Below are 23,730 nucleotides of genomic sequence, written 5' to 3'. Positions count from 1 at the left end.
TCATGCTCTATTTATACGACAGACACCAAAAAATATCAATATATCCCTTTACCAGTGCAAGTGCTTCCAAAAAAGCAGTGTATAATTAATTCTAAATTCAAGTCACCAAGAGCAGCTAAGGACAGCTGCACACTGCAAATGGCAAAGTGGCCAGCTAAAAGAAAACACGTCTTTTTTCTTTTCTTTTACAAATACAGCAATTATATTAAATGTCTTATGAATACAGTATAAAAAATGGCTTGGAAAAAGTCTAACTTGTCCACATGATTATGATTTTAAAACTGAATAAATCCATCAAGTATAAAAATGTGTCATTCAGATAGTGGATATTTTTTTTCTCACCTCCCTATTTTTGTCAGAGGTATTTATAAAAATTTGCCTAAAATTGTATTTTACCTCTTTTCAAGACTTACCTGAGGCTTTAGCATTGTGGCCATGGGTTTTCATTGAAAACTGCCGTTGTAGCAGAATTTCCTCTTCCTCTTTATAGAGCTTGTTTAGAAATGCTCGTTTCCAAGAAACTGTATAAATCAATATGCCAGTTTAGTGAGAAAACAGTGCAAACCGAGGGTTCGAACTGCCTAATCAATTTCACCTGATGGTGTTGGAACAATACAGGGCCTGCGACACTTGCACGGCAGGGCTGGGAGCTCGTGCAGACCACGCATGGGAAAGTCCAGCCCAGTACCCTACACACACTTGAAAACAGATGGTTAGGGGTTCCCATGGTTCTGAGGCTGACATCAGAGCAACCAGGCTGGGAAGAAAGCACCACGTGACACCCTAGCAGACTGCGAAGGGATGGGTCCAAGTAGCTCACGGTACAGAGCACACGTTGTGTGCACACAGCACACAAGTCACAGACAAGTTGTATTCACCCGATACAAGCACCTAATAAAGATAAATAAGGACTCTCAGACTGTTCTGTGTAAGAAGAATATTTAGTTGCTTTAAGTTATACAGCATACGCTTTTACATTTCCACTTTTTAAAATAGGAATTCGTTCACTGTGGGCCCAGATACAGCTGAAGTGTTCAATCCTAAGTCAATTAAATGCTACTGAGTATATTCTTATAAATCTTACAAGTCTTAGGGTACCTCCCTAATGACAAAGTCTCCAATGTCAAATCGTTTATGGACAAAGTAAAGGTTTATAAATATTCTGGCATTTTACCACTTTTCCTAGTATTGCTTGGGGGCTAATATGAAATTCAACAGAAGCAGAGGCTCGATGGCCAGCATGAATGTGCTTTATATTTCTTCCCCGATTCCTGGGGATTTTATTAACAAAAACAACTTAATAGCGTCCTCTCACTGACCGAAGCACCACCGTATTGATCAGATCACACTGCCTCTCGCAAGAGGCAGGCGACAAGCCTGTGAGGAGGCGGCAGGGGTGCAGCCTGTGAAAGAGGGTAGACAAGAAGGTGTGATGAGGGACACGCGGAGCCGACACTGGGTTAACATTACAGGGTGACTTAACCTTGACCTTGAAAACCAGAACAATTTCAGAGGTGAAAAATCACCACCACTCTTACTAGTGATGTTGAAGAAAAAAAAAAGAAAATTAGCCAGGGTTTTTCACTGATAGGGCTGCAAAGCATTAGGAAAAAAAACAGACAACAGAAGCCAAATCAAGTCAACATAAAGCAGTAATAAAATATAAAAATAAGACATTATTAAACTAGTGGATGTTATTCTAGGTCTCAAAAATTTGCAAAATACCTATTTAAATTAAAATCTTAGTCCCCTCAAAAAATCCAAAGTGAAAAAGTATCAATTTTAGTAAAGATATCAACATACATATATGCAGATATAGATATACATATGAATAATGCAAAACAGATTTACAAAGATGTTAATTTTGGCACTTTTACTTGGATTTTTAAGGAAAGTGACTACAGATATCTTTGCATACAAATTCTCATTCTGGAGAAACAGGATGCAGAAATAAAAGGTTCAAGCATCTCCCTTCTTAAAAAGAACTTTGAAAAAGGTAACTTTACCCGTTAAACCTCCTGGTTGGCAACTTTATAAAACTGGCTTGATTTCTCTAACTCCACAAGTTTGACAAAGTTATTTTAGTTTCTCCCAGTGACACCTGGTCATCCACTTTCAGCACATGTACCATTTGGCCAGAAGTCCATAAATAATGTTTCCAATGCAGAAATCTTAAAGTTCTAAAGGGAAATACTGCTCAGTAGATAAAATCTCCCGGAATGTCTTGCAGCAAAGGTTCCTCAAATTTAAAGCGTTTGGAAATGGCCTTTTGCTCCATTTTCTCTTTTTCAGACTGTCTGCATTGTCCTAAAGTATATGAAGTAACCACAATCAACTCCTCTGTGACGACGGATTCCTCAGTTTCTGGCTTCTGAGTATCTGAATTACTTTCAGGCACAGAATCGCCTTCCTGGAGGGCCTGTGCCTCTTCTAATGCCCCTTTCACCTTGAGAGAAGGTTCCTGAGCACTGCTCTGCATTAGCCATGGATGTTTCAGACATTCCTCAGCATTGGCGCGATCTCTGGATAAAGATACACATTTTACAATTAGGATGAAGTAGTTTAAAGCCTCAACTATAACTTAGAGCATAAGGTATTATATTTTGGGATGTATGAACCACAAAGATCTTACTGTGGTTCCTGAATAAAACAAAGTTTTAGCATTTGCATGCAAATGCCGTTCCCCACAATATAGAAAAATAGTATTTTAAGTTATCTCTGAAAAGCCCCTTTGAAAAACCAAGAACAGATGGCAAATATCCGTTATACTGAGGTGCAGTTCACATTTTCTAAAAAACATCTTCATTTTTGCCACTTTTTCTTTCAAAAGATGTAAGAAGTCAAAGGTTTCATCTAGTTTTGTCTACACTTTCATGTCTTTATTTTGGGGTTTCAGTTGTTAATCTGCTTTTGTTCAGAGCAGATTGCTCGAAAATTGATAGAGATCAATATTAACGAATACTTACTCAGGTTTCTTAACTAAAAGTGTCTTGATGAAGTCAACAGCTGATTCAGACACAACATCAAATTCTTCCTCAGAATAACTCAGATTCATCTGTGAGATGTTGAGGAACGTTTCTTGTTTATTATCGCCTAAGAAAGGCGATACTCCCGTCAGCATGACATATGCCAACACTCCAATGCTCCTAAATCAGAAGGAAAATGTAAGAAAAATTAGTATCATATTCATTTCTTGAAACTAATTTGATCAATTCATCATAAATAATTCTCACCACATATCCGTTGCCATGCTGATAGGATCATAACTAAGAATTTCAGGAGCTAGCATCAGAAACAAAAGAAAACATTTAGTTTTGTGAAAAAAAAATTGCCAGATTTGCTCTTAGAAAAATCTAAATACCAAACTAAGACATTGTCAAGGTTTGGGCTAAGATGAAATAAGTTCATGTTATAAGTCAAATTAATATGCATTACTGTAAAGTCTAACTAGATGTTTATAATTAACTTGCTTACTTTTTGCACCTCTATCCTCCAATGCTGGGTCCTAGTATTTTTTTTTTTTTTTAATATTTGAATACATAACTACTGCCATATAAACTGGCAACTTTTACACTTTCCTCTTCCCACACCCTCTATCTAATCAAGCATCAGGTTCCCGCTTTTAAATCGTGATCTCCCCGGCCCCCAGTCTACAGCACGTGCCCCCTGACCCCCACTTGGTCCCGCCCTCTGATCTGCTCTCTATGCTGCGGCTGCAGTGAGCTTTTAAAATGCCCACCCGTTAACACAGTCAACAAGGTTAGAAACAACCTGGGCATCCTTGGATGACATGCGTCACACACACAGACAACAAACACAACCTACAGGGTTGAGAAAAAGTTTGCTTTGATAATATCTAACTAGACTGCTGCCAGCCAGAGAAGTAACAGAAAGACAGTCCCAAGTGTGCAAGGACATAGGGGAAATTCAGGAAAATCCTCCCTGAAGACTGCTCACTGGTATGATCCAGTCAACCAAAAAACGATTTTTTTCAAAAGTATAGAAATAGGAAGACTAGGCTATGAAAAGACAGGCAATAAGTACTGAATCCATTTAAAAACAGATCAAAGCCTAAAAAACTGAGGTAATGACAATAAAAAAGGGAATGAAAATGTTCTAGGGAAAACCAAAACACTCAAAGTTGCACATGCATTAGGAGTGGGAGATAAGCCTCCCCTAGAACAGGAGAGGGGGAGGTGTAGGGGATCCTGGTTTCCCCACTTCTGTCTGAAGCTGTCGAGCTGAGAAGCAGAGGCTACGAATGTTATTTAAAAGTTGTAAAAGAGGGAGTGCCCCGGCGGTCCAGTGGTTAGGACTCCAGGATTGCACCGCAAGGGGCACGGGTTCCATCCCTGGTCAGGGATCTAAGATCCCACAAGTGATGCGGCACGGCCAAAAAAAGAAAACAGAAAAAAGTTTTAAAAGATACTACCAGGAAATTTAAAATCAAATGCAGAGTATCCAGATTACTGGAGGGGAAAAAGTACAACAGAGCCTAGAGAGCAGTAGATAGTGGGAGGAGCGGGGAAGGAAATAACATTAGCTTCCTTTTCTGAGTGTTTATTACGTGCTGAGCGCTGACGTGAGAGTGTGACGGAGCAGATCCAGTGAGGTAGGACTTCCACAGCCTCGTTTCGTGGACAGAGGACCGTAAGGTATAGAGAGGTCTGGGGACCGAGGTCCCACAGCTGGCCAGTGCAGAGGGGCACACACCCAGGCAGCCCTTTCTGCGTATGAAAGGCTGGGGCGGGGCTGGGGGCACAGGGTCCCCTTTAAAAGGCAGGCCAGGCGAAGAGACAGGAGCGCCGCCTGTTTTTCTGTATTATATCCTTCTGAGTTATTTGTAGTTTTTTTGGGGTTGGGCTTGTACTGCTTTTATCATAAAGAACACAGCTTTGTTTTTTTGGAGGGAAAAAAACTCTTGGTAGAAAATTTAGAATTTACCAAAGAGCAGAAAGCATCGGAGGGAAACAAAACAACCCCACAGAAACTCATTCAGGGCAATAATTCCTATGGGCATCTGGGCCCACAGCCCTTCAGCCCGCAGTCTCCTGAGCTTCTTCCAGTTGACAAGGCCTCCCGTTCATCACGGGTGCTTCTCCTGAAGCAGCAGCATGTTAAGCCACATTCCTAACACTAACTCAGCGGTCATGAGACGTACCAGTCGGCGTACTGGAAATTGTGTTCTAGTCCACAAAAAACACACCATATTTGAAGGGTGTTTTTCTGCCTGCGATATCTTTTATTACCTAATTAATAAAGGATCTGCTGTTTCAACCTGTAGGACTTCAGAAAGTATTTTAAAACTTCAAATTATTTTTTGTACTGTCATTGCCATACAGCTTTGTTTTCCTCAACCCGACCTGTCCCCCGGGACTTTCTGTGTCCCCCTGGAATCCTTTTTTCCTTCCTACATAAATTCCCAGCATCCTGGGCTCCTTCAAGGACTACTCTTTTCCTTTCACCTTCTTCTTGCCACGCCCCCAGGCCTTCTAGAAGGAGACTGCCTGTCCGCCCACTTCACACCTCTGCCCTCAGGCAAATCTTCTTCCTCCCCCCAGGCCCAGGCCACAGCCTTCTCTACTCCTGGTCACAATGATGCTCTCACCTACGGACACAAAAGCCACCCTCCTCCTCCCAGGGCTGCCATCACCCCGGGGAACTTCCACACTGATGTGCAGGACCCTACCGGCCTGGCACCCATGCTTCTCGACCTCCTGGTCCAAAGAAGCTGACCTTCCAGAGCAACATCCAAGGCCTTGTAATCACAAAGAGCCCTTTCTACTCTGAAATTTTAAATGATAAAACTGTAATCCCTGGCCACACCTTTAAATTATTTTACTGCTTTGCTCTTCTACAGGAATCTCTCTTTTTCTTTAACCTCATCCAACCACTAATTCTTTTATGCTCCATTTTCCTTCCAGTCTTTCCAAAAAGTCATAGTTTACCGCTTTTTCTACCAAACCAAGAAGCCATGGTTCATCACTTCAGCTGCTCTCTCCTTTTTCTTTCTGCCAGAAGCTCTCAGCCCTGCATCAACCCAGCAGAATGCCCTCTCTGTTTCCCACATCTATGCAATCACAGGGCTTGCAATGACTTTCACAGTGTTTATTCTACCAACTTGAAGTTCTTGAAAGGTCCTTACTTGTTAAATATCCTTCCACCCTCAGATAACCTGACATCCTCTCCTATTCCTTTTAGAAGCAATCCCTTCAACTTCTCTTAGCCCTCCAGGAAAGGGACCACCAATTTGGTACCTTACTCTTTATAAAGTTTTCCATTTTTTAACTTAATACAAAGGAAGGGATCTCTGACGGTAGAATTTCAACACAGTGGACGGCAGGCCCCCCCACTCACCACGCCACATGGGAGCTCCCCAGTGAAGGGGATGCCTGGCCCCACACACAACACACGCAGCACTCAGGAATATACTCACCCACGTACTCGGGGGTGCCCATAATCTCCCGGAGCTCTTCGTTGTTCTTCAGTACTCTTGAAAGACCAAAATCAACTATCTTAATGTCACCCAGTGGAGAGTCACTTGTCAGCAGAATATTCTGGGGCTACAAAATGACACCCCCCAAATTAATAAGCCGTGATTGCATATGAAGAGCATAAAGAGCGGGTAGCCCATAAAACACAAATTTCACCTGTGGAACCGAGAGCGAGAAATTTACCAGTAGACAGTCATTCGTCAGACAGCTGTTTTTACAGCATACTTCCCATGTGTAAGGCAGCAGGCCTCGTACCATCTCTTCCCTTATACCGGCTCTTCGTCAGCACGTAACTATGCATCTATTCCCATCTTAAAAACCAAACCAAACCACTTAATTAAAAAAATCCTCCCCCCATGACCCTGCATCTCTTTCTGGCCAACACACTCCCTCCCTCAAAGCTCAGCTTCTTGAAAGCGAGGTCACCTCAATCCAGCTGCATCGGGATTTGCCCCCTGTACTCCATCTGCCCTCACTAAGGTCACAATATCTTTAATAATAGAAGGCCCACCGAGTCCAGTGGGGGTCCTGCAGGCACTGACAGCGGGACAATTTGGAGCTACTGGTCGTCCTTATATTCCCTCTTGGATCTATTCCTCCCTCTATAGCTCCCTCTCCATCTTTTTCACGATTGTTTTCTTTGCTCTGCTTTTAAATAGTGGTGTTGCCCAGGATCTCTTGCTGGCTGGCGCTCTTCTCCTGACACTCTGCGTTCTATTTCTCAGCAATTTCATCTACTATCAAAGCTTTAGCCGCCACTTACACGCTGATCACTTCTACCCTAAGCCCTCTCCGGACTCACAGTGCCAACTGAAATCGGATCTTTTCGCCTGGCAAGGCCTTCAATGCAATACACACGTCGGGCACCAAACCCACTGCTCTCTTCTGTATCCCCAGCCTCAGTGCTCAAGTCAGACACTGGGGAGTCATCCTAAAGTTCTCTGTACCCTTCATTTTCCACCACTTCCACATCTAGTGAAGTCACCAGTCATGCGAATTCTATTTCCTAGATCTCAATATTCCCACTGCATGAAATCTGGGATCTCATTACCCTCCTGTCTCTAATTTCCCCACCTTCAACCCATCCTGCACGTACGACAACCTTCCCATACTGTAAGTCTGATCGTGACACTCTCCCTGTGGTCGTCTGGCTGTTCTTCGCCAAGAGCTACACTCCAGTGGGGTCGGGGCGGGTTGGATGTCCACGGCGGTGGTAAGCGCCACCCAGAGGACCAATGAGCTTCGCGCTCCTGGAGTCATTTTTGCTCAGCTGAAAATAACTCGGACATCTTTGCATAAAAAGTCAAGCTGATACATTACAGACTAGAATGTAAAATTCATCCCAATTTTTAAAATAAAATATGAGATTTGAAAGAGGCTTATGCACGCTTCAGAATGGGTCGGCGCTTACTGTCTTTGGCCGTTAAGAGTACTTCCAAAGGTGAACTGAGGACACTGGCACCAATAAAGTACCTCACTAGAGCGTCCAGAATGTTCCGTGCTCCGGCCCCTCCCTCCCTTTCTAGATGACTCTCCTGTCACCATTCTGCGGGGAGTCTGCGCTCCAGATCAGTCAGGCTGTCGTCCCTCGACAGGACACACGGCCCACACCTCAGGCCTCTGCTCGGGAAGGCCCCTCCCCGGCTGCCTGGCAAGTTGATCCTCGCGGCTCCCTCCAGCACGGGGTGGCGTCTCCTCTGCGAAGCCCTCTCTGCCCTCCCCTCCGCCGGCCCCTCTCGCCTCCCCGGCGTCTCGTACAAGACACGTTGTTCTGTTAACAGGAGTTTCAGTCTCCTCCGCCACGCGGTTCTCCAGAGGGTGGCAGTGATGTTCACGGTCCTCTCCTGCCACTTCCACCCAACCGCTCCATCCGACTTCCGTCTTCTCGTCTGCCGCCCAGGTCAAAGCCAAGGGCGCCCTCAGGGCTCTCCTCTGAGCGCCGTCTCAGCCGTGCTTGACGTTGCTGCTCCTTCCCTGTCCACCAGCTCCTTTTCTCTTGGCTTCCAGAACACCGTCCTGGTTCTCCTGCTAACTCCCCGGCTGCTGCTGTTGGTCCGTCTCCTGCGACCCGCCCACTAACTGCTGGGCCCCCAGGGCCTGATCTGGAGGCTCCCCCTCTCCTCGCCCCACTCCCACCCCGCACCTCCACCTGCACCCAAGGCCGACGACCATCTGCCCCTCTGGACTCACAGCCTCTCTCTCTGGCTCAGGTCCCTTCACCTAACCTCTCCCCTTTGATGTCTCAGAGGCGCCTCCGATTCAACATGCCCAAGTCAGACTCCTGCTTTCCTCCCAGATCAGACTCTCCTCGCGTCCCCGCGGGCAGCGCGGTGGATGCTCCTTGCAGCCGGCAGGACGCAACGCCGAGGGGCATCTCTGTCTCGCCTCTCTCCCCAGCGCCTTCGCCATCGAGCTAACGCGTCACCACGTCCTAGTGACGTTAAGTCCTAGACGTAGGCATTTCTAGACTTTGTCTGCCCCTCCCCCCCCCACAGAACACTACCTTGAGCTTCCACCACTTTCTCCTCCGTTGCAGCAGAACGCTGCCCGAACTGCAGCCAGGAGGGTCTTCCGTCCTCTGTACATCTGATCGGTGACCGCCCTGCCTAAACCCTTCAGTAGCTTCCCTCTGCTCCTATGATAACCTCCCAGCTGCTCACTGGGGTCCACAAGCCCCAGGCAGGGCGAGCTCGTGCCCGGCTGTCCAGACTTGTCACCCACCTGCTCTCCGGGCTCAGGGAAAGTCGGTCTCCCTGCTGGCCACTCACACCTGTCATGCTCTCTCTCTCAACAGCATCTCTGTCATCGTACCCCCGCCACCTGGGACGCTCTTCTCTGTTCTGCTCTGCCTACTGTCAACTTGGCGAGAAGACCCAGCACGGCAGTGAAGCAGCAACGTGAAGGGCTGCCCTACGACAGAGGATGCTGAGGTACAGGGGGGCCCTCCCTCTGAAACGGGTCTTACTGTCGAGCCAGCCATCCGGCCTACTCTTTTCTATTATGAAGATGCTTGTAGGTTTATCTCAGTCTGGATTCAGAAACAGAGGGGAAGAGGCTACAGCTCCGTGGGAACAGGAGCCACGGTCCTGGCCATGGTGACGTCACCGGGCTCAGGGCCCCGGCACCCGGCAGGCCCGCACTGACACTCGCCCAGTAAGTGAAAAGAGGAAAGGTGACTAACTACAAAGAAACCCTTAAAGGGGCTCTATTTTCTGTCAGGACAGGTGGTACCATAACTATGAGCAATGCCAAGCCCCTACTGTCCTGAGTTCATACTCAGAACAGAAGACAGATGGGCCTGTCAGGCTCAACTAGCTCAGGTGCTGCAGTTGACAAAGCACTCAGGCAAGAGATGAACAAGATGGAATGATTCTGCCTTGGAGGGTTCCCGAGGAGGTACGGCAGCAGCCCTGACGGGGAAAAAGGATTTCACCACTTATTCCGCAAAGTTTTACTGACTGCCTAGTGAGCTGTGACCTGAGGAAATGGCAGAAAACAAGTCCTCCGTTCCTTTGGAGACTTATATTCCAATAGGGCCAAATAAGTACAAATAAATAATACAACCTCAGGTTGTTTTAAGCTCTACAGAGAACTCAGAGTGGGGGAAGGAGCGAGAGAGTGCCCGTCAGGCATGTGTGTGTGCGGATGCTATTTCCAGGGCAGTCAGGGAAGGCTTCCCGGAGGTGGCATATTTGAGGGCAAACCAATGTTAGGAAGGAGCCAGTCACGGCGCAGCCTCTCGGGGTTGGGTGTGGCAGAGGGAAGAACTGCGAGCTGAAGACGAGCACAGAGGTGAGGGGCAGGTGTGAGGCTGGAAGGACATGGGGTTGGGGGACAGGACTCGCAGGGCTTTGTGGGCCATTCAGGAGTGCCTGGCAGAAGGCAGTGCGAGGGGAGGGACGGAGGACATTCCAGGGAAGGACAAGACCGCAGGCCAAAGTACACAGGGGAGCCAGCACACAGCACGATGTGCAAGGGACTGTCAAATACAACCACGCGGCTGGAAACAGCCTTCTGAAAAACGTGCCTTTAGCCTGTTTTTAAAAGTCTCTAGAGGGAGAGACACAGAGTGAGGAAGATATGATGAAGCATGGAATGAAAGGAAAGAAATTTTACACCTAACAGAGGCGAAATCCACCGGCCATCGTGACTGATGCCGTGTACGGGCAGGAAGAGGGCACAGTGTCATTCGCTGACTGACACACGGGGTCCGCAGAGAGGACCATCGCTTCAACTTTCTCAGGACCAGCCAGGGCAGCTGGAAATTCAGCCTGGAGAGACGGCAAGGCCAAGGACATGGCTTTGGGGGCCTGCGGCACATAGGAAAGACTAAAAGCACGGAAGTAAACGAGAGGAAGAGTGTACAGCAAGAAGAGAAGTGGGCCGAGAGGCAGGATGGCTGATAACTACGTTTTGGGGTAAACAGCAAGAGTCAGGAAAGAGGAGAAACACTGGTCTGAGAGCGAGAACCCAGGTGTAACCATTAGAGCAGGAAAGCCAGGGAGAACAGCGCCATCAGATGGACAAGGGGAAGAATGACGACCATGAAAGAACTCAGAGAAGGTAGTTTTTAGTAAAATGGTGGGAGAAAAAACTAGCTTCCAATAGGCTGAAAAACAAATGGAAAGGCTAAGAGATCTAGTACAGGTTGTTTTGGCTTAAATATCTTCTGATACCCTTGAAGCCAGTGCTGTCCTACAGAAAGGTAATTTAAAATTTCCTAGTAGCCATATTACAAAAGGTAAAATGGAACAGGTGAAATTAAATGTATTTATTTAACTCAATATATCTAAAAGGTTATACCTTCAACATGTAATTAATAGGGAGAATTATTGAGATAGTTTACTTTTTTTCACACTAAGTCTTTGAGCTCTGGTGTGGATTTCACACTCTGAGCACAACCTAGTTCAGACAAGCCACGTTCCAAGTGCTCTAAAGCACCACGTGGCCAGTGGCACTGGGTTGATGGTGCAGCATTAAACTCCTTAGGAGAAAAAAAAGATGCAATGACACCCCAAGAAACGGTCAGGGAATTCTTAGTGTCTCTTACCCACTGTCCTAATTTACTATCACTATGCAATTATGGAATGATAGTTTGTTTTGAAAACAAATTCATCAAAATAACTAAGACTTTTCTGCCTATAGTCAAACAACCACACTGTGGCTCAGTATCATCTCTAATTTTGTATAAAAACCTGTTTTGTCTTTTTCTTTTAAATCACAGACAGTTTTGGCTACAGTAAAAACTTAAAACTGAATGAAAAACCAAAACAACAAATTGCTGTCACTGTAGAAGTTTCCACTGCAGACGCGTGCTCAATGGTTATAAATACCGAAACCAGATAAAGCACCCCCCATCCAAGATTGAGAAGCTCAACTGATCAGTGTTAGAATCAATTTCTCTTTTCAATGGCAAAGTAACTACAGAGGTTCTGGTAACATAAACTTCCTTATAAAGCCAACATTCTCTTTTTTACTTAGCTTCTAGCTATTTCTTCAGGAAAAAATCCTATGTAACATCATGATTATGAGGCCCCAGACTTCTCAAGGCAATTTTAGTTGTATTACATTATTGATATACTACAGTACAATCAAACATCATTGAGGCAAATTAGATGAGAGGAGTCTGACTCTGAATAGACATTCATCACTGCACATGTTTTGCCTTTCCCAGTACATCAAAAACACCAAGAGAAATACTGCTAATCACCAGATCTTCTTAAGGTTCATTTGTGATTAACAAGACGTGCTCATTCTGGGAATGTTTTTAAATACCATTTGTTCCCTTAAAGTAGATTAAACATCTTTCCCTTACATTTTGTTTACTCTTTACATTCCATGGGAAATGCTTTCTTTAGTTATTATGCAAAAGCTAGTTGGTTTGTGGTAATGTAGTAAATTCTGTAGTAGTGTGACCAAATTATTAAAAGGTTACCTTAGTATTTGCAATCAAGGCTTAGTCACAGCATCCATAATCTGCCAAAGTGAGAGACATTAAACCCTTGAAAGAGAGATTGCTAGAAAAAACACACGTCTCATAAAATTGCAGCTTTCTGGAACTTCACAGTTAACATTTATTATGTCCTCTCGCCCAACTGTGCCCTGGTTTGACCACAGGTATTTTTTTTTTTTTTTTTTTTTTTTTGCAGTATGCAGGCCTCTCACTGTTGTGGCCTCTCCCATTGCAGAGCACAGGCTCCGGATGCGCAGACTCAGCAGCCATGGCTCACGGGCCCAGCCGCTCTGCGGCATGTGGGATCTTCCTGGACGGGGGCACGAACCCGCGTCCCCTGCATCGGCAGGCGGACTCTCAACCACTGCGCCACCAGGGAAGCCCCCACAGGTATGTTTTTAAAGTAGACCTTACTCCTCTAAATAAAATATAAGACTATAATCTCCATCAGTTTCTGAAAATATGTGCTAAAAACAAAGATAAGTACCTTTAAATTTACAGCTTAGTTAGACCTCCTTTCTATGGAATCCAGTTCATGACAGAGGCTGCGGCTCACAATACTTAATTCTATTTAAGATGCATGCATCCCAAGTGGTAAGAGAGAAAAAAACAAGGTCCACAGAGAGGTAATGAGAGTGGAATAAATGGGAAACGTACAAACTGTCCCAAATCGACAACTGGGAGTAGAGAACTGCTCCTAAAACCTTATTTCTCAGCTTCGTGGGGGAATCCTTTTATTTATCTGGGTATCTTCACTTTTTTGTGGTTCGCGGGCCTCTCACCGTTGTGGCCCCTCCCACCGCAGAGCACAGGCTCCAGACGCGCAGGCCCCGCGGCCATGGCTCACGGGCCCAGCCACTCTGCGGCATGTGGGATCCTCCCGGACCGGGGCACGAACCCGTGTCCCCTGCATCGGCAGGCAGACTCCCAACCACCGCGCCACCAGGGAAGCCCTATCTTCACTTCTGTACATAATCTATTTACCATTTACTGAGCAATCACCATTGGATGAGATCATTGTAGACTTGAGGCTAATCTGCTCAATAAGGCTAAAGGTACCATGGACAGCATTTTAAGGAACATTTTATCAGCCCACGAAAGTTCAAGTAAATTGACTTTTTATGCACTAAAACCCAGGTCAGAGTACAGAAATAGGTTAATAATCCTGTCTAAATAAATTTGGGAAACTGTTTAGAAATGTTACCTGTTACCCCTCTTTCCAGTAAAACACTGACGCTTAAACTATCAGTGACCAATTTAACCTCAGATGGGAAAGTTCCAGCTTCTAATGCCTGGTCTGCTCCTCCACTTCCCATTACACATATCACAGGGTGGACGGGTTTAATGACTGAATACCTAGCACAGAACCGTTGGAAGATGTGACCAGTACAAGACCATCGGAACACACACAGCCTTGGATTTTAAGACTGGATTTGTTTGTGCCCCTTTTGGTCAGTCCTCCCCTTGACTGATGTAAAAGCAGGCCATTACGCCCATGACTAGCTACCAAATGACTGAGATGGTTTTGAGACTTGAGCTTGTCCTGACTCTGGCAGAGGTGATGTTACTGAGACTCGTCAGTCCTGCCATGATTTACGTGCAAAGGAATGGGCTCTCCCTTAATCACACACACTTCAGTGTCTCCAATTTTCGTAGATGCATAAACAGCCCAACATCTGCATCTGCTACTCCTCAAAGAACTTCCCATGTTCAGTTGAAGATACAGGCCCGCCTCGTTTTACTGCACTTTGTTTCACTGCATTTCGCAGCTATTTCGTTTCTTACGAATTGAAGGTTTGAGGCAGCCCTGCGTCGAGCAAGCCTTGGCACCACTTTTCAAACAGCATTTGCTCACTTTGTGTCTCTGTGTCACATTTTGGTAATCCTCACAGTATTTCAGACTTTTCCATTATATTTGCTGTGCTGATCTGTGATCAGTGACCTTGGCACTGGGAAAGATCGTGTGACTCGCTTTATTGCGATATTCACTCTACTGTGGTGTCTGGAAGCAAACCTGCCACATCTCCGAGGCCTGCCTGCGTCTGGCTGAGAGTCTTCAGCGAATCAGTCTTTTGGCAAACGGACTGTTTGGGGTCTGACCGGACTGAGTAGTGTATTTCCCGTTCTGTCAATTACCACTTTTCAAAGAGGCAACTATAATAGCTATTCTAACTAACTTCTGTCTCTGGGACAAGAATTGCCCATTTTCACCATAATGGGGAATAAATGGTCTACTGACTCAAAGTTCCCATATATACTGGGGTTATCACTTTTCACAGAATTAAAACGTAAGAAAACACATTTAGCTCTATAGCTTCGTCTTTCAAGCTCTGATAGAGACTGAGAGTCAGCATTATACACAAATCGCCACTGGGCAGACGGTTGTTAAAAGATGCAGGACAGTAGACTCTCTTTGTCCAGACTCACGGGGGACATGGAAGTCAACTTGGAAATGACCTTCTGATAGAAATCATTCCCGTCTGCACTGCTGCCTTTCCAGCCCCATCTCCAACCTTTCCCCTCCAGAGTTCACTGAGAAACAAGTCTGACTGCATGTGTGCAGAGTGTGAGGGCAGAAGACAGGCTGAGAACCTTCCAGGCCACCTGGTCCTCTAGCTCTTCTGGGTCTAGGAAACATGGAAAGTCCTGTTTCCAACATCCAAGGCCCATCATCAAAGCCTCTATTAAAGCTGGAAAGAATTCTACACCGAGTGCACTGGGGAGAAAGGATACAATTTATACTGAGTGTATTAGGGAGACAGGGATATAATCTCACTGTGTAAATACACAGTCGAACCTGGTACTCAAGAACTTAAAATTCACCCTTGACTTCTTTCAGGTAACATCAAAGATGCATGACACACGGTGTTGGCAACCTGTCTGACTCGCTACCTAATTAGCTCCTTTTCTGAATAATGTCGTAGGTGGAGCTGTCATAATCGAAAGCTCATTTCCTATAGATGCAATATTATTTAAATTGGTGTTCTGTTCCTGGAGGTCGTTTTTACATCATAAAACTAGCAAAACGTCATAGAAATAAATGTATGATTTTACAAAGTTAAGTGTGTAAAAGCAAACATGAGAGAAGGCTTAGCACAGACATTACTTTGGGGACGTTTTCCTCACGGCTGGTACTAACTGAGGCTTCTTAAAGTCTGAGTCCACTGAAGTCTGGACTGCAGAGACCATCTCTTCCTGGCAAGTGTTCCCGAGCGAAGCACGGTGGCCGTGTCCCGCACCCAGGATCTTTGAATTTCTAATGCATACGATGCACTAAAGGGAAAAAGCAAAGCCCCAGCTCCCTTGCGTATGCTCTGAGGGTTTCACCTAGGTGATCTCCAAGGCCACTGCAGCATCAGCCTGCTGGGACTGCTCGTGGGTGCACACATGTCCACACCTGCCTTCAAAAAATGGCACTATCACTCCCATACTCTACTGTGTTGTAACCGCCCACTTTAGACACTATACTAAGAAATCAGTGTCCCGGAGAAAAAAAGGACTGTTAATGAAATATTGGCATCTTTCAGAAAAGAACAAGAAGGTTTCCAAATAATTTCCTTTCCCCTGTATTTTTCTGTAGGAAACTAGCATTTGAAGGAGGACCTATTACCTTTCCATCTAATTTCAAATGGAATTTGATCAAGTTTACTTACGGAGTCACCTCCTGGTTATACACTGCACACTCCTCCTTGAGTGTTCCTTCGTGCAAAAGAGATTAAACACTGCCACGTATACAGCACGGTATGTATACAGCACGGTATGTGTACGGTATGGTACGTGTACAGTATGGTGTGTATAAGGTGTCACAGAGTGTGCCATCCAGCAGCAGCTGTCTGAGTGGCACCTGCATCTGCAGGACTGCCATCACCTGGCCCTGCCCTGAATCTGAAACTTGCTGGGGCCCAGCAATTTGTTCTAACAAGCCTTTCAGGTGACCCTGACCTGGGTCAAAGCTGGAGAGCCACTGCCGAAAGCGTCTCCTTTCTGCTGGAAGCATACGACAGCAGGGGTCAGGGTGGATGGGCAGGTGAGTGAGACGAGGCCGCAGAAGTTCAGGAGAGGAAAGTGGTTTGGGGTCCGGGGGTTCGGCCCTGTCGGGTTACCCTCCTTCCTCACCCCCTCTCCTCCGGCTGACAAGGCTGATAAGGCGCCGGAGTCCCTGGGGTGTGTTCTGTGCTAGAGGACTGTCTCACTTCCACAAAGCCCCACCTGGACTTGATAGGGAAGCAACCATGGGAAAACCAACAAGGGTCTTAGATGCTTTTCTCCTCAGCTGCCTGAAGGAATATGCTCTGAATACCTGCGGTGGACATTTACTGTTTTTCCCCTGAGCGCCCATTCTCTAGTCTTTGAGAAACGGAACTGGTCTGAGAACCCATCCCTTCCCCACTCTCAGTCCACATCAAAGCTGGGCTGGGAGCGGGGCTTGACCCCTCTAGGTGGGTGCATATGACACCGATGGCACTGGCCTGGCCATCAAAGCCCTGCACCCTGGACCAGTGCACCAATTCTTTCTGGGTTGATCTAAGCTGGTTTGAGTGGGTCTCAGGACTTCTGAACAAGCCAGTGACCTGAGAGCAGCTCTTTCCTGCTGAGTCTCAGGGCAGTTGTGAGGCTAAAAAACGGTTGCATCTAACTCCCCACCATTTTATTGCCATTTGAAGGAGGTAGAGCTGAGAACTGAAGAAAAACCAAGTGCTGGCATATCTGGATGAATGAATAGTGCTGTAACTGCAGCCAGAATTACCCTGGACTTTTTAGCCAATGAAAGTTCCTCTTTCGATTGCCCTGCTTTCAGCTGGCGTCCGCGTCACCTGAAAGGATGGTGACTGACGCCACCCTTTGTACTTTCTCTCTTCCTTCCTCCCTTCCTCCTTTGACAATTTCAAATTAAAAATCTACCTGCCTCTGATGGCTTTCATTCCCTAATTTATTTTATTTATTGCTGCCTGCCGAATTTTCCACAACACTGCTTTTCAAATATTTCTGCTCAAAAATCACCTATCACTCCGTGACATGGGAACCCCGGGAATCTGGCCTTTTCTCAACTTTCAATATCTCCTACGTCATCTTTCAATTCCAGAGGAACTTTTCCATTTACTTTTGTCCAAACACATCACAAGTATTCCTAACTCTTTTGAGTTAACTTTCTCCTATTCTTCTCTACCTATCTAAATCCTAACTTTGTGGAAAGGTCTAGCTCAAGCCCTGTCTCCACCAGGAAGCCTTCACCTACCCCAGCAATACCCTCGAAGCTCCATTTCCGGGGCAGTGTATTACTATTTATCTTTCTATGTATGCACATATGCATTCTCTCCCTGATAAAACTGGCTAAGGATACAAGTTATGACTCAATTCTTATACCCTTGTTACCTAATAAAACACACAAACCTGACAAATATTGGAGGAAACCACTGTGAGATATCTCGCATCTAGAGTGTCATTCTCCAGCAACCACAAAACTGTACAGTAATTCAGCTCTTACCTTCAAATCAAGATGAACTACGTCATGAGCGTGTAGAAAGCGAACGCCTTCTAAAATCTGCCGCATGAGTCTCTGAACATCTTTTTCCTTAAAGGCTTCTTCTCTGTCTGCAACACACTGGTCAAAGATTTCACCCCCAGCAGCACTAGAGAAGATGAGAAGCACATTTTCAATAGAAAGGAAGAGGACTCATTAAAAATAGCCTTTTTGTTCTTAGTACTTAGACACAGTAGGTATCTTTATTTACATAGACTATAATTTGAATGTGTGTAAAATTTCGTCCATCTACCTGCTGAAATCCAATATTTAAGTAAAAGTTTAAGCTCAGATTAGCATTTCCAAAGCTAAATAAAAACATCAGCTTCAGAACTTCAAGAACTAAACGTTACTAGTAAAATATATGAACATATTTTCAAGTAAAAAAAATTCTCAAGAATTTTTAGTTACAGAATACATAAAAACATTGTTTTTGTAAAAAATGCAAATAATGCAAATAAAGCAAATGCCCTCCATTGAAGACCCTTCCCCCAGTCCAGAGCTACATTTAGAAGCTCTGTTATCACTCAGGTGTACTCCATCCTTCCAGATTTTTAAAATATATTTAAATGCATACAAAAATATTAATTTTCTGGATTTTTAAAGACACATAAATGGCAACATTCTAACTGATACTGTTCTATTACTTTTTAAAATTACTTAAACATGCCTTAAGAGTCTTTTCCATGATGATAATTTTATATCTATCTCATAATTTTTATCTTTTATTTTTTAAATTTTTTGGCTGACTTGGATCTTCATTGCTGCAGGCGGGCTTTCTCTAGTTGCGGCGAGCGGGGGCTATTCTTCGTTGCGGTGGCTTCTGTTGTCACGGAGCACGGACTCTAGGCACACGGGCTTCAGTAGTTGCAGCCCGTGGGCTCAGTAGTTGCGGCACACGGGGCCCTAGAAGGCGCAGGCTTTAGTAGTTGCAGCGCATAGGCTTAGTAGCTGTGGCTTGCGGGCTTAGTTGCTCTGGGGCATGTGGGATCTTCCCAGACCAGGGATCCAACCCATGTCCCCTGCATTGGCAGGTGGATTCTTTTTTTTTTTTTTGCGGTATGCGGGCCTCTCACTGTTGTGGCCTCTCCCGTTGTGGAGCACAGGCTCTGGACGTGCAGGCTCAGCGGCCATGGCTCACGGGCCCAGCCGCTCCACGGCATGTGGGATCTTCCCGGACTGGGGCACGAACCCGTGTCCCCTGCATCGGCAGGCGGACTCTCAACCACTGCGCCACCAGGGAAGCCCAGCAGGTGGATTCTTAACCACTGCGCCACCAGAGAAGTCCTACCTCAGAATTTTTAATTCCTGCAACCATGTGAATTGAAAAGCCATAGTCTATTTAGCCATTCCCCTTTGAAGGACATTTAGGTTTTTTTTTTCCTGATTATTCATGATTATAAACAATGTTGTGATGAGAAGGTGTGTGAAGGTTCCTGTCAGCTCCTGTGTCAGTAAGTAGTCTTCAACGTAGATACTGGGATGAAACTGCTGGTGTGAAAGGAATGTGCTTTTGAAATTTCAGTAGATATGACCTAGGCTCACCAAAAGAGTGGTACGGACTTAAACTTTCTTCCACCCTCTGGCCAAAGCGCTTCAGTTTTTTTTTTTTCCTCTGAATAATTTTGCAAGTAAAAGAAACAAATTATTTACAATTTTTCTTTCCCTTCAGCAGAAATTCCATACTTTAACAATTTGTTCTTACCATAAATGACAGCTCATGTCCTATCACAAATTTTCCTTTGTGCTTAAAAAAAAAAAAGACTAGATTGCTTCCATGAAGTTGTTATAAAAATTAATGTGAAATACGCAACTCCAAACAGCCATGCTACTGTCAAACAAAAGCTACTCATTCGTTTCCTTTTCATAAGATAATTTAGTTCTTTCCTTCCAGCCTTCTTTCCTTCCTTTTTTTTTTGTTAGGGCAATCTATTTTCCAAATTCTGTCTATAAAAGGAAACAAAAATTTTCACCGAAGTCAGCTAAGAACCTATTTAAGTTTAGCTGAAAAGCTGTACGTGGTGAGAGTGAAAGAAAATAACTCGCTGGCTGATTCAGATTTTCATTTGGTTAAACCTATACAACTGACAATTATATTTTAATTACAGTATGAGAAAACCATACATGAAAGCATCAAAACAATTTTTATGTAATTAACTGTAAAATGGCCATCACATATTCAGGCAAAGCTAAAGTGATGCATAACTCATAAGAAAGGAAAGGGTGAGCACTGACAACAAAACCAAGGAGTAAATCAGTGACAGCCTGGCAGTGCTGAACACTGTGAGCAGGCAGCTAGTGAGCATGAGCTGAGTCCACTCAGTCGCAGCAGCTAGAGATGCAGCAGGATGCGACGTGCAGTCCATGGAGTCCCCTGCACATGAAGGCTACACTCAGAACTGCCTATTTTCCTCAGTTGAGACAGACAAATGCATTTTGGTTGCAAAAGTTCGCCAGTCTCAATTTACGGTCCTCTGGGCCTCTCAGCTCAACACTACCACCCACAAAAAAATTCAATATCGGTCAATTTACATAAATACAAGGATTTCTTCACCTAAAATTTAAGAACAGGGCTTCCCTGGTGGCGCAGTGGTTGAGAGTCCGCCTGCCGATGCAGGGGACGTGGGTTCGTGCCCCGGCCCGGGAAGATCCCACATGCCGCGCAGCGGCTGGGCCCGTGAGCCATGGCCGCTGAGCCTGCGCGTCCGGAGCCTGTGCTCCGCAACGGGAGAGGCCACAACAGTGAGAGGCCCGCGTAACGCAAAAAAAAAAAAAAAAAAAATATTAAGAACAATTTATTATTCGTCCTTTCCACTATGACGTTTACCCATTCTCGCTTTAACAAAAGGGTTTTCCTCTCTGTTTTCCCAAGAATTTAAGCAGTTCACATAAGCACAAAATGTGAAGCGCAAAACTAGTTTTCTAAAAATTTTCAAGGATGTACTTCAAATACAGGCTATTGTAATAAAAAAACTGTAAAAGCCAGCCTTGAGCGATCAGTAAGACTTAACATACCCTCTCGGTACAACGTATGACCATCATATCATCTCACCCTACTTACATTTAAGCCTGACCCATTTAACTAACTGTCATATTAACTAATGGAACCAAGTAAAATTTTACTAAGGAACAACTTGAGATGTTAAAAGCATCTGTCAAGTATGGTAACAGAAAACACAAGAATATTAACAACTACTTCGCACAAAGCACCTTCCTTCACACAGAAGTTTGTGTGTGAAGGAAGGTGCTTCACACCTTTGTGTGTGTGCTCAAGCAGCACAGTTTGCTATGTCTCCCTCTCACTACAGCAAGACTTCCACAGCGTTATTACAGTACACTTTACTCCAGCAGTGCTTATTCTCCACAACTTTAAAATGACAAAGAAACGAATTCATTTAACTTTTTACACAAATATCTTTTACAAAACAATTAACTCAAGGGTTTTACAAAACAATTAGCTCAAGGGCTTTTCAAAAACTTTTACACCATAATGATTTTTACATAAAATATTAAGAACGGTGAATTTCAGTTTTCTAGTTAGTGGTCCTCAGAAAGTTGTAAGTATCTCTTTGTCAACATTATTCAGAGCCATATAAATGATGTTTAGAAGCTAAGTGTAACTGACTTTCCCTGGCTGCTTGCACCTTAGCTGGATCACAACCTTAGGCACAAAACACTCCTTTTTCTACCTAAACCAGCATTTCCATTTCTATCCCATGTAGAGGCCCAGTTTGGATCTCTACTCCCTAACTATTCAAATCCAACAAATATCAATCAAATGTTAGAGGCCCTGTGCTATGTGCTAGGGCAAGAAAGATAAATTGAGTTTTAGTTGGGAAGAGAAAGATGAAAGATTATTTTAGGAATATGTATGCACAAATACACATGAGTGTGAAGTTATCTATCAAGTGATTTGATAACTTAGCAAATGAGCAATTAATTGGAAGGAAAGAGAAAAAAAATCTTAGAAAGATGACACTCATTCTGAGCCTTCAGGAATGAACAGGAATCCACTAGATGGAATGGCAGGAGTGCATCCCAGGCAGAGTGGACACATGTATAAGGGCCTGTTGGTGTGACAAATAACTGGTACACTCACAGAAGGATAAGCAGCTACTTCCCCTTTCACCCAAATGGTACGGAACTTGCCATCTACCCATAAACAACAAGAAAATGAGCCAAGTATATGAACCAACTATTTTCAGACATAAGAACAACAGGCCATTAGGACCATTATCCCTGAGGTGGAGGCACAAGCAAGCTGAACCCTGCGCTCTTTCTACTTGGAGGTAATTTACGGCATGTGGTACAGGGCTGGGGAGGATCCCAAGCAGAACAGCAGCCTTGCTAAATTGAGGAGGTAGGAAGGGAGCTTGACAAGGCTAAGGCAGCTGGACTTTGTACAGGCAGAGGACCAGGGAGGAGGGTTCTACACAGAGAGAGACCTGCAGACATCTGCTTAGTTGTATCCCAGAGTCTTAGACAAGGTACTTATATGCACATTCACTGGATAAAACTGTGAGGTCAGGCAAAGAACTACCAGGAAATCATAAGCTGAACAAGCCCTAGCATTCACCAAGGACAGAATAAGATATCTGAATTTTACCCAGTTTGAGTAGAAAAACCATGCTAAGCACCTGGGGCATTCAGCAGACCCCCCAGAATGCCATATTTTAGCCTTATTAAAGGCTAAAGTAGCCCTAGACCTGCCCAGTAAGTCTGATCCACAAGTAATTTAACTGCCTGCCAAAACAAACATCACCATTCTTTTAGTGGAAGATCATAAAATCCACCCAGCACTGTGCCATTCTAAATATATGGCATCCTTCCAAAAAACACTAGACGTCTGAAAATGCCACCACTTACAACTCACAACTAACAGGAAAATAAAAACAGACCCAGAGATGATGGAATTGGCAGGTAAAGACTTTAAAACAGGTATTATAAATACACTGAAGGATTTAAAGTAAAATATGAACACAACAAGGAGAGAGATGGAAGGTATGAAAAGAACCACATGGAATTGCTAGAGATGAAAAATACAATATTTATAGTGAAGATTTCACTGGCCAGGCTTTACAGCAGATCAGACACTATAGAAGAATCAGCAAATTTGAAGACGGAAATGGAAACCATCCACCTAAAGTACGGGGGTGTGGGGCGGAGAATAAATAGGACCCTAGGGACCTGAGCGACAGCATCAACCAGCTTAACACACTGTATTGAGGAAACGAGAAGAGAGAGGTGGGGGCAGAAAAATATCTTTTTAAATAATTGCCGAAAAATCGCCAAATCTGATAAAAACTAAAAGATCCATGTAGCTCAGTAAACCCCAAGCAGGATGAACAAAGAAAATCAAGGCATATTATACTCAAGTTGCTGAAAACCAGTGTGAAAGAGAAAAATCTTTAAAAAGGCACACATACAAGGGTATCAAGAATCAACACAGACTTCTTGTCATAAACAATGCAAGGCAGATGACAATGCAATGATATCTTTAAGTACTGAGAGAGAAAAAAAGTGTGCCTAGAATGCAGGGTGAGGTTGGAGAAGTACTAGCAGGAGATGAGGTAGAATAGAAGTCAGACAGAAAAGCATGGGACGCAGTCCAAACAACCTGAAAAATCCCAAGTAAGGCAATGATGGCTGGTATATAACGCTAAATATCTCCTTCAGAAGCACTCCCTAGCCTCTCTGGTAGAGTAAAGGTGCACAGTGCACGGCTAAAAGCTTTGGAATCACACACTCCTGGGCTAAATCTT

At 44.6% G+C, this 23,730-nt stretch overlaps 1 protein-coding gene across 1 annotated transcript in view; it reads right to left on the bottom strand.

Moving 5' to 3' along the window:
- Positions 1 to 1,759: 1,759 nt before the first annotated feature.
- Positions 1,760 to 23,730, bottom strand: part of STK17A (serine/threonine kinase 17a) — a 38,596-nt gene continuing 16,625 nt past the window's right edge. The window contains exons 3-7 of the mRNA XM_079710892.1: positions 17,933 to 18,077; positions 6,437 to 6,563; positions 3,234 to 3,282; positions 2,967 to 3,146; positions 1,760 to 2,522 (exon numbers count right to left, since the gene is read on the bottom strand). Of these exons, the coding sequence (XP_079567018.1) occupies positions 2,198 to 2,522; positions 2,967 to 3,146; positions 3,234 to 3,282; positions 6,437 to 6,563; positions 17,933 to 18,077 (826 nt within the window). The 3' untranslated portion in view covers positions 1,760 to 2,197. The remainder of the gene's footprint in view (positions 2,523 to 2,966; positions 3,147 to 3,233; positions 3,283 to 6,436; positions 6,564 to 17,932; positions 18,078 to 23,730) is intronic.

The sequence above is a fragment of the Hyperoodon ampullatus genome, assembly GCF_949752795.1.
Source record: "Hyperoodon ampullatus genome assembly, chromosome: 9".
Lineage (NCBI taxonomy): Eukaryota > Metazoa > Chordata > Mammalia > Artiodactyla > Ziphiidae > Hyperoodon > Hyperoodon ampullatus.
The sequence above is the reverse complement of the archived record's forward strand: the minus strand, read 5'-3'. Positions and strand labels throughout refer to the sequence as shown.